At 30.0% G+C, this 12,099-nt stretch overlaps 1 protein-coding gene across 2 annotated transcripts in view; it reads right to left on the reverse strand.

Moving 5' to 3' along the window:
* Positions 1-12,099, reverse strand: part of Oseg5 (intraflagellar transport protein Oseg5) — a 14,970-nt gene continuing 2,871 nt past the window's right edge. Inside the window, exons 1-14 of one of the 2 annotated variants that reach the window (XM_018513859.1) lie at positions 12,037-12,046; positions 11,018-11,196; positions 10,665-10,754; positions 10,290-10,430; positions 9,684-9,808; positions 8,150-8,398; positions 7,286-7,449; positions 6,138-6,335; positions 3,711-3,861; positions 2,928-3,099; positions 1,790-1,912; positions 1,565-1,704; positions 331-448; positions 1-236 (exon numbers count right to left, since the gene is read on the reverse strand). In XM_018513859.1, the coding sequence (XP_018369361.1) occupies positions 204-236; positions 331-448; positions 1,565-1,704; positions 1,790-1,912; positions 2,928-3,099; positions 3,711-3,861; positions 6,138-6,335; positions 7,286-7,449; positions 8,150-8,398; positions 9,684-9,808; positions 10,290-10,430; positions 10,665-10,754; positions 11,018-11,155 (1,842 nt within the window). In that variant the 5' untranslated portion in view covers positions 11,156-11,196; positions 12,037-12,046 and the 3' untranslated portion in view covers positions 1-203. Of the gene's footprint in view, positions 237-330; positions 449-1,564; positions 1,705-1,789; positions 1,913-2,927; positions 3,100-3,710; positions 3,862-6,137; positions 6,336-7,285; positions 7,450-8,149; positions 8,399-9,683; positions 9,809-10,289; positions 10,431-10,664; positions 10,755-11,017; positions 11,197-12,036; positions 12,047-12,099 lie in introns of those variants that run through there. The other variant, XM_018513858.1, reaches the window with a different exon arrangement.

Here is a 12,099-nt window from a genome sequence, read left to right on the forward strand (position 1 = left end):
TTATCTTATATCTTGAACTGTCTTGAATGCTTACTTTATTTTATCTAATTACTGGCACGATATCTTTTATCTTCTCTTCTCAATCTTTTCTTTCTTTTGTTTTTCTCTACAATAAAACACATAAAGATGTATTGTTACTATTTTCTTCGGATTACATTCCATAACTTCATCTGTTTCATTCAATATTGATTTTTTATTTAATATTACTTGATATTAATTTTCATTTCGTTATTTTCCTGAAACAAAAGAGTTTTTTAATAATAAAAAAGTTATATAATACATTTTGTTGAAAAAACCATTTAATTTAATTGTGATGAAAGAAATGTTTACCATAAATGTAAGGAAATTATGATTGGTTTCATTCTTATTAATGGTCTCCAAATATTTTTTTCTTGTATCAAGAACTACCTCAAATTGTCTTTTATATTTTCTTGCTAATTCCAAGGCTCTAATTAAAGATATTAAGAGATATTATAAATTAGTTTCTTTTAATAAATGTAAAAAATAGAAAAATATACTACGAGTAACAATACTTAGCATCTAATAAGTATTAACCCCGCAAACACAACAGAGTAATAAGCCTTAAGCCTTAAGAAATTGATCAATGACAGATGAATGTGAGACGAATAATCGACTGTGATTGATAATTTTCTTAAGGCTTACTCTATTATGTTTGCGGAGTAAGGTAATCCTATATGACCTAGAGTGCTTAATACATTATGTTTACAGGGCATTATATGGTGAATTTAAGAGCATTTATAAGCTGTGCAGATTATTCGTATGATTTGATTGCATCAGTTTATTACTCAATTTGTTTATTTGTCAATCAATTATGGATATTGAAATCTGCTATGTTTTACATAGGTTCACTTATTGGTCATGGCTGAGGCATTGCCTCGGAGGCAATTATATAATCCTACCTCATGCAACATGTCGACATTCATCGAAAAATGTGCGTATATTAAACGATTTGTCAATCGCCCTCACTATAAATGATTCGAGATTTTCTTTACGCGTAAACTTTTTCCACGTTTAGTTCTTTACCGTACAGTTGAACTGTTCGTCGACCGACTTCATTACGAAGATACATCGAATAATAATTGATGTCATGTTTCTTCAAGACGTTTAATATACAATATATTCGACAGTGGTTCGATAAACGTTCGATAAATGTTCGATAGTGGTTAAAAGTGGCTCAATAGACATTCGACAGTGGTTCAAAATAGACATTCGACAACAATATTAAAAATGATTTGATAGATGTTCTACAGTGATTCAATAAATGTTTCATAGTGTTTCGAAAATGGTTCGACATATATATTTGACAATGGTTCGATACCCGCAGATAGCCAAATCTGCCAAGATCATATAATACTATTTGTGTGCTATAGTGATCTATTTTTCACATGTATCTATAAAATACACATGTATACATATACACGTGTATTTCCAAAACACGTTTAAAATGATCTCTAATAACTAGCACTATGTGCGCGTACTTGTGAGAGCGTGTGTTTCGGATTGCGTGTTTTATAATTATGTTTCGCTTAACTTTCTAACGTACCTATTCCAATTATAAATTTGAATATTGATATGTATAGCCTCTTTAATGAGACTGCTTTGTAACAGTATACCTTCTGCCATCGATAGATCTCCTGCCAGTAATGCCATTTCTGCATGTCTTTCTGTAGCAGTGGGTAAATTCTGAAAACACAATACAATTTCAATTATTTGAAACTATCTTAACAAATAAGTAAATATAAATAACATAAATACGTAATGTAATTACCTTGATGTACTTAATATAATCTACTTTATCAAATCTATTAATAGCAGCATAAGCTTCTTCCGCAGCATGCAATTCTCTGTTATCAGTTGTCATAACAGCCATGCAAGTCCACAATATCTCATTCTGACAACATAAAATACAAAATAATTACATGTTACATGAATTTCTCTAGAGCAAGTGATAAAATTAATATAAAGAGATAACATGGATTAAAAGAGAAACTATATAAAAAATTTTCCACATTATCTTTCTCTTAGTTTTATTAAAATTTTCACAAAATAATAAATATACGTATGTATTTTTTATAAGTTATAATTTAAAAAGTATAAGCTAATAAAAAATTTTTTTTCATACATTTATTTGTACATTTATTTGTGGCATTACAAAAATGCGGAAATAAAGATTACTATTATACAGCACAATTTCCTAGCTCGAAATTGTGAAAATAATATCTTTATTGAGTACGAAATAGGTAAAAAAAAAAAAGAGAACAAACTTAAGATGTCGAAATAAAATTAATTTATTAACAGAGAATTTAATAAATATTATCATTGGTTTTCCAACACCGAGACGAATTGTATAGTCTTTTTTTACATAATATGATTCCTCTAATTATTCTGCATAATAAAAGTATTAAATAAAGTAATATCACGAAATGAGAAGAAAGAATGTACATAGTTGCTTTAAAAAAATGTATGGACAAATTATGGATAATTCTTTAAATAATCTATGTGTTTTCTCTCTCTCTCTCTCTCTCTCTCTCTCTCTACACCTATTGATTCATCTCATTATTTTGTTATAAAAGTATTATGATTACCAAAAAATTAACATTTTATAAGATATTTAATATTTCATGTGGCAAAATAAAGTATAAAATATCTCGTAAACTATTGATATTTTCATGTTTGTATCTTAATATTTTTTATGTGATTTTCTTGAAATCTTGGAAACACGTCCATCTAGAAAAGATCTATGACCATCACAAATTATCCCCCTCGAAACAAAATAAGTTCCACTTGAAACATTTGTTGGAATAACGAATAGTTCGGAAAATAATTGCGTCCGAGAGAAGATCCGAAGTTTCAAATAGGACACCCTTTATGCAGCATTACATATTACATCTGGAGTTGAATATTACCTGAGCTATACGACAGAGGGAAAGCGCTTCTTTCAATTTATTGTTCGATATGTGTTCGTGAAAACTTGTGAAGAGATTGTAAAACGATGAAGCTACAATAGCACCGTCTCCACGTCTTACCATAACCATACCATTACGAACACTTACGATGTTAGGCTGTTTTCCAAATTCGCTGTTTAAAAATATTTATAAACTGTTAAAATAAAATTATTTAAGACACTTAAAGATTGTATAAACAGATTAATTACATAAATGGTGTAATTAAGTATAATATTTTACATTATTAAGTATTTAAATATATGTATAAATAAAACGTCAATTAAACACGTTCTAAAAATAGTATATATGTGTGTGTGTGTGTGTGTGTGTGTGTGTGTGTGTGTGTGTGTGTGTGTGTGCGTGTGCAAAAAAATTATAATCTAAAAATCGAATGCATATACGTATAGAAAGTTCGAAAGTTGACAAATAAAAAGTAACGAATAAAGTAACCAACATAAGATATGAGTCCCATCCAAAGAATGGATGCCCACGTTCTTTGGGCATCCAATGTATGGATGCCCAATTATCCCAGTTTTGAGATATATTGTAGTTTTTATTATTCTGAACATAAATGTCTCATAAAAGTAAAAAAATTGCTCTAACCACAAAAAATCAAAAAGTAAAATTAAAAATGAAATTTGGTACTCATGCAGTTATAAAATTTGATTGCTTTCCACAAGAACGGTATTCTTTAATACTATACACTATAAATACATCATTAAATAAGATATTCATGAATAATACCTGCTTTCCTTATCAATTCTTGTACGTCGTATTACTTTGCGATCACTGTAGTGAACACAGCTGGGACATAGCCATACTGACAGATTCGCATCCAACATTGCAGCTAATATATTTGCGTCGGTTGCCCATGCAATATTTTGTGCCATTCCAGCTAGAATACATAATTAATTTAGATGTCTATGAATTATATTAATTTTAGTAATTATACAGAGTTATTTCAGGACTTCTCTAAGACAAATTTTAGAAGGTCATAGATTACCTCATAAAAAAAACCAACTTTTATTTAAGAATCTCTGTGTCCACCTATTTTTAAGGAATTATGCCTTTGATCGCGCGTCTAACAATGCTATATGTAACTCACGTTTTTTCATTTTATTTTTTGCTAAGAAAAAAAGATACTAAATAAAGCAAAAACGTGAATTAGTATAATCTTAGACGCAATGCTACTTTGCGAGATAATTGCGTACCTCACAAACAATTTCTGAACAAGGATGCAATGCTTCTTAAAAATCAGAGAACACAACATCCTTAATAGAAGTTGATTCTTTGGTAAGGTTTACCAATCCTTAAAGTTTATCCTAAAAGTCCTGAAACATTTTGCAAATTGTTAAATCTATAGCATCAAATTTAATCTAATTTGAGTTGTCACTGTTCCTACTCAATATATCGTTATTTTATACTAAAACACAATGAAGCTGAATAGTTTAGAATAGTTCAAATCGGGCTAAAATTGACATTGAATAAAATTTGACTCAATTCGAACTGTTTTAAAATGTTAAACTCTACAAGTTTAGTATAAAATAACTATTATATTGAGCAGGAGTGACGATTTAAATTAAGTTAAAAATTTGACATTATAGATTTAACAGAGTGCAGGTCCTTGTACGTGGTCTACATTCCTTTTCATCTCGTAAATTAACAGAGATAGATTTAATAAACATAACATCGCATTGACGATTGACGTGTTGTTATCTGATCTCAGTGCACAAACGTCGAAAGTTGACCATGCCGCGCACGACCGAAACTGAAAAGATAGTAGTCACTAGCATAGCTATAAATAATTCTTATTATATTAAAGTATTTACTATATCGTGCAAAAATTATGCCTACCTTTCCATTTTTTAATATAGATAATTTTTCTAATTGTAAGTGGTCACTGTGCTTATAATAGAGTTTAGTTTAACACCGTTTAGTTTAAAACCGTTTAACTTCTTAATGTATTATATTTATTAAATCTATTTCTGTTTACGAAATAAAAAAGTGTATACGACCATTTACACGGAGAGGCACCCTGTTTATGATAATTATACAAGATGTTCTATTTTAAAGGATCCACTTAAATATCTCAAAAATACTGTATTAAATCTAAAAATATTTTAGAAAAAAAATTTTGTAATTTGAAAACATGAAATGAGATCATTGGTGGCGTTTCCAGGCAAAAATATAAATCGGAGCATAAGTCCATGTAAGGGGAGAGTAACAGAAGCGTAAACGAAATTTCTAGAAGGTGAAAATTGAAACAAAACGTAAAAGAGACGTTTACGGTTCTTTTACATTTCGTTGTTTCAATTAGTTTCATTTATGGTTCTGTTACTTTCCCATTACACTCAACTTACGCTCCGATTTTTATTTTCACCAGAGTTGTCAAGATTGTCGGGATAAAGTTATTTTGAATTTTTTTAAATGGGACTTGCTATTTTTTATTGTATATTCTTGTAGCTTATCTCGACAGCTTCTCAAAACACTATAATAAAATATTTTTTTATTAAGTACTTTTCGTGTTATACAACGGTTTGAAAGTTATGATATCGCCGGTATTAGCATTATCCAAGGTGTTCAGCTAATGGCTAAAATCTCTTGAATGTTGCTCAGAGTCATGACTTTGATAACATTTATTAACATCAAGGCCATTGGAAGTTGTTTCTCTAATTTTTGTTTTTACATAAAAATGAAAATAAAAGGAACACAATCTCTAATGGCCTTGATCTTAATGTGATCAAATGTTATCAAGATTGTAATAATGATTTTGAACAACATTTAAAAGATTTTAGTTGTTGTTTGGACATCTTGAGTAATGCTAATGCTGGCGGTACTACTTTTAAATGTTATAACTCGAAAAGTATTTAATAAAAAAATATTTTATTATAGCGTTTTAAGAAGCTCTTGAGGTAAGTTATAAGATAAGAATATGTAATAAAAAAATAGAGAATTCTGTTTAAAAAATTCTAATTGTAAGTTATACGAACCTTGCACTAATCTTGACAACACTACCCAAGGTCAAATCAATGGTACCATTTTATATCCCCCTCGAAGTCACAAAGCTTTTGTCTGAAATATTTTTTCGACGTAACGCAGTGTTTACGAGATATTAGAGCGGATATTTTAAAGTTATACACCCTGTATATCTGCATATATAATATTACATACCTATTTTGCAAATTCTTCCAAAGCCTATAGTTCTTATTGCAATTAAAAATAAATCTTTATTGACATCTATTAATGCCAATTGTCGATCTTTTATGTCACCACGATAATTTAAGGCCACTTGTATCACGTTGTGCGGATGTAAATGCGATTGACCTTCTATTATCGGCTTGTTGTGAGGTATTTCCAAGATGTGAAGCACTAAAAAATAAATATGAGAAAAATATAAAATATTTAAATTGTCTACGATGTTATACGTTTTGATGACATTAAATTATGATAAATGTGCCGATAAAGAGAGGCAGTCCTGATGTCGTCCGGAATCGCCCAGCGTTGGCTGTGCCAATTTTATTTGGACTGGTCGCAATCGAAAAATATCGATGACATTATATAATAAAAGTGTTTTTAGATTTTTGATTGCAGTTTTAGTTTCTGAATTTTATATTATAATTTTAATCTAAAGTTCGTTGATGTCGAAACAACCAGATAAAGCTAGTGGTAGTGTCGTGAATTTGGAAACGCGGCACGAATATATACACAATGATGTTCACACATCAAGCGGTCAAGCGGCTCGTTTTATATTTTTATGCACTTGGCGTCGTGACGCTATCGCGTCGCTTGATTCTCATTGACTGAATTAGGGTTATTGCTTCTGTTAAGTAATGAATAGTTTACAACTATTAAACGTAAGGGATATTTCTAAAGCTTAAGCATGTCTATTATTGTGTATATTCCTACAACTTAAGTATATTTCTATTATTGTGTACAATCATAGATCTCATTTTGCCTTATAAGCAGGAAGATGGATCTCACTCCGCGTGGTAAGTTCCACATGAATTTATAATCTTCCACGAAAAAGCAAAATCGTCTCAATTTGGATATATCCAATGCGTTCTATCAATACAGACATCTCAATTATAATAATTGCTTGCTGACTAAAAGTGTTATGAATATTTTATCGCTTAACGTTTATAATTCATTTTTTCATACACAATATATCCATCTCGATAAAATATGAATGTACAAACACAAGAGATTAAACAATAAACTATATTGGTTACAGCGCGAACATCATGTTTATGTTGAAAGTATACGTAATATTACTTATTGCTGTGAAAAAGTCTTTTAATACGTTTTATTATTAATCTTACGTTTTTCATTGTTTTGATTCCTTATGACCAAAGTATCAGTGCACAATGCTATGCAAATAGGATGAAGTGGTTCTGAAGAAAAACCTTTCCATCTTGGACTACCCAGTAAACGGCCTTGGTAACTGTACAATGATACAGTATTCCATTCCACTATTAAGAAGTGCCTATAAAAGAATTACATTATATAATTACAAATTATATTAGTGCCAATATACAGGAAGTTTCATTTTTAAAACAATTATGTGTTTTTTCTTTACATCAATGTATTCATCTTAACATTTTGTGTATAAAAATATTAAGGTACAATAACTAAAAAATAAACAGTTCAAAAGATATTTCATATTTCAACATATGTATGTCAGAATAAAATAACTCGAAAATAATTTTTCGATATTTCCATCTCAGCCTTATACGCAGAATAATTAGAGAAATCATACGTAAAAAATTAGATAAAAAAAATCATATAATTCTATTCAAAAAGTTAGCGATAGTATCAGATGACATGGTTCGTAACAAACACTAACATCTTTCTTTATTTTAATTATTATTAAATGGCTGACCATTTACATCTAATATTTTTCATATGCACGTAGAAGACCTCCCCTTCAAAAGACAAATCCTTCTAACATTAAAGTTTGGATGATAGGCATTTTTCATCTGGTGGATTCGTCTTATTACATAAAAGTGTCATTTAACATTTTATTTCAAATGTTGTGTAAAAATAGAGATAAATGAGAAACTTTTATCAAGTATAAAAAAATAAATTAATTTCTCTAATTAGTTTCAAAAATTTTCAATGTTTATAAGATATGCATATCATCTTTTATTTTATTATATTATTTTGAATACATATTTAAAACTTACTTTTCTGCAAGAAGTACAGCAGAGATGGTACTTGTCTTTAAATTAAATATCGCTGGTGTGTTCCAATTTGTGACAGCGTACACATGGCATTGAGCAGGTGTGATGACGACTAAATGATCGAAACCAAATTCGAGATGTACAACACGATCAGAGATTTCTAACACCTCGCGAAATTCGTTGCCGACTTCTCTGACCTCGATTATTTTCCTTCTTATCAATGTTGCTTCATAATTATCCCATTCTAATTTTCTATAATTATATCAAAAACCTGTATAAATATACATATATTTTTTATTTTAATAAATGATAATATTGGGCCAGGAAAAAAGTTCCTTCGTATTTTTTAATTCAAAATTGTATATACAATATCTTCGTAAAAAATGAACCAAATTTAAATTAAAAAAAAAAAAAAAAGGGTTTTAAAGCTTGAAATCGTTCCTTTCGAAAGGTTACTATATTTTCTGAGTTTCTGTAAGTTCGGTAATTTTTACATTTAAAAAACTACGAGCTGAAAAAGATGAAAAATTTTTTTTTCACTTTGGGGGTCTCTCTCACGTTTCCAAAAAAAATTTATGAAAATTTTCGACTACCTATCGTGAAAGCTTGAAGCTTTCCCTACAAAATCATTTTTTTTTAATGTTCCTTTGATTTTTTGTTCCCGAGTTATTCGCGAGTTAAGTAAATTCTGACTTTTTTTAATTGTTCATAACTCCGATAAAAATCATCATATCACAATTTAAAAATCAGATTCTTAAAGCTAAAACTTTGCTCTAGCGAATGATATAATTGTAACGAAAATTTCGCAACAAATAAAACTTTTGCAAAAAAATTTTTTTAATTACGAAGAAACTTTTCCCCGACCCAATATATTAGTACTTAAAATATAATCAACAAGTATTCTACTGGAACGTACACGTGAAAACGCAACAGTAGGAAATAGGAAATAACAGCTATAATGGTTATTACTGATTCGTATAATTCCATGGCCAGCACATCTACTCGGCGTCCGAAATTTTGTGGGCTTTCTTCGTTTTTCTGTTTAAGTGAATTAAATTCTATTTGTAGATGCGTAATGCTACGTTTGCTGAGATACTCGCTCTCGAGTTCGGTTTGTAATTGTTCATAGGATGTCGTAGGTGTGAAAATCCCGCATTGCCTTTCCTTTAAGTTTGGTGTATACGATAGCTTTTAGTAAATTGTTCGTCGGCCGGATTTTCATGGTATAGCTGCTTATTTATTTAAGAATTCTCGAACGCGACTTCGCGAGGTACCGTCGAATTCTAGTATCATGTTGCGCGGCTCTTTTAATCTCAAGTAACTTCCAGACTAGGTTCGAATGTCTTCTCGTATACGCGCGTATATTACGTTGCAAAACGGTTGTAGCACTTTTTTTTGAGTTTCCGGAATTCAGTCATGCTCGTAGAGCGGTTTCACATAAATGACCATTATTTTGATCCCTTCTTTCGTGATTTTTCTATTTATACTTATCATCATTAGCGTGATCTTATTAAACAATTAATTACATAAAACTTACCTATCTATAACATGTCCAGTCAAAAGTTTTCCGTTACTGCATGCCATAGCCACTTGTGTACTATCGCTGGACCAAGCTATGCTATAAATGCTTCCAGTATTCACTTTTTCCATAGAATGTAACCACTGAAACATGATAAATGAATTCAGAAGTTGTAGTTATGATATCATTCATTAAAATCATCTATTTCTGTGAATTTTTATTGAGTCAACATATCACATCATACACTTTTTATTTTATTTTCTCTTACAGATAACTACACTTTAATTAATTTTTCTGAATTATATCTACATTTTAATTTAAATAAATTTAAAAAATATATTTTCTTTAGTAGCTTAATGGCTTCTAATATATAAAAAATTATAATTTTTAATAATTAAACAATACAAATACATAACGATATTAGACTATTCGAGCCAAGTTAGATAGGATAAAACGGGGCTTTTCCGTCTATTTTTCAGGATAATGTTTATGTTACTAAACAGAACATGTTAATTGTTTAAAGGTTGTGCTTGTGTCCTCAAGGAGCAATTATGATTGTATAATGTAATTATAAGCATGTCACTGCAAAGAGATATTGTTTGCTATCTATAAAATTAATCTTACCCCATTTTTATCACAAAGCTTAATTGTATTGAAAGATCCAACAGCAAAATATTCGCCAGAAGAATGACACCAGCTAATAGCTGTTACAGGGTGATCACCGACATTACTGCAATATAGTTGATGACCAGTAGCGTCCCATACCTGTGTTAAAAACGTATTTATTTTTTAATCATAAAATAACTTTTAAAAAGGTAAAAATATCTCCTCAAGTACACAAATCTTTCATACACAGCATACACACAGCACATAATAAGGTTATTTTAATGGTAACACGAACACCTAGTTTCAGCTCATATGCTTGTTTTTTTGTGCCAATTTAGTGTAATTCTAATTGAACCTTGTATTGCTATTAATTTTATAAAAATATTTACTTACCTTATATTTACAATCTTCGCCACCAGAAACTATAAGTCCATTTGTTGAATTCCAGCAAGCAACTAATATGAGATTATTATGTGCGTGCCACTGAAATTAAATTATATTATTCGTTAGAAATAAACTATTTTCTCTCCAAAATACCGTAAGAAAAAGATTTACAATTAAAAAAATTATTTATATTATTTTTTAGTTAATTTATCAAAAAACGCGATAGAGCATAAATACACGAGAGAGAGAGAGAGAGAGAGAGAGAGAGAGAGAGAGAGAGAGAGAGAGAGAGAGAGAGAGAGGGAGAGAGTATAGGCTTAAATACAGTATATGTGAATCAAAATAACAAATGTTCAATATACCTTATATGGTTTTGAATTTGAATTAAATGACTGAAGAAACAAATTTCCACCTTGAGAATATAGTATCGTTGAACAATCAGGACTCCAGCTTGAGGTTAATATAGGAAGGTTTGCTTTTACCAACGTAGATCGAAGCATACCACTGCGAGACCAAACCTTAATTAATCCATCTTCACCAGCTGCAATCAGGATATTTTTTAAAAAACCAGAAGTTTAAAATAGGCATGCAATGGATATCCGGAAATTATATGGGATATCCCGCCTATTTGGCCGCTTTTTTACAATCTAATCTGGCAGAATAGTTTGAATATTCAGTCGGTTGTAAAAAAAGTCGTTTTTCATAATTTGAATGAATAACTTTGGACTGCATTTCGTTATTCGATTTGCAAGTACTAAAAATTTGAAGTGTACGTAATATGAACTACATGTTTTTAGTAAATAATGGAACAATTTTAATAGGTGCCCAACTAATCGCTCACGTGATTTCCTTTATAATTAATAGAATTCTTTTTTCTGTAACAAGTAATCCTATTGTGTTACTCGCCAATTTTATTGAAACTCAGTAGATTTGTAGAGTAATAAAAAATAGACATGTATTTTTTTTATATCGACAAAGATACAATTTTAAAACGACCCTTTGTATTTATAAATCAATATAATTAATTCGTTGCATTCAAGCTTCGGTATTAAAACTATTTTTTAGTCTTAGGCCTGAATGCGCCAATGTTTGATTTTAAGCAAGGCTTAAAATTCTTTCTGTCTCTATCTCTTTTTGATTTTAAAACGAAACAAATAAAGTTTTAAATCTCACTTATAAGGTCAAAGTGACGTTGGTGCAACCGGGCCTTAGAGGTATGACAAAAGGTTTTCGTATTGCTGAAAGGAAATTTAATTTAGTTGGAATTATAAAAATCAAAATAGCGGAACCAATATGGCGACCTGATAAATTCAAATAGTCTTATCTCGCTTTTTGTTGAACCCGGAAACTAACTAGGAGGTGGAGAGCTTTGACTATATACCTCTGGACTGCTAACGGCAGCCATTACTGGAATCCAAGATCTCAGAGCCATCAGGTCCGGAGG

Source organism: Trachymyrmex cornetzi, unplaced genomic scaffold, assembly GCF_001594075.2.
Source record: "Trachymyrmex cornetzi isolate Tcor2-1 unplaced genomic scaffold, Tcor1.1 scaffold482, whole genome shotgun sequence".
NCBI classification, from domain to species: Eukaryota; Metazoa; Arthropoda; class Insecta; order Hymenoptera; family Formicidae; genus Trachymyrmex; species Trachymyrmex cornetzi.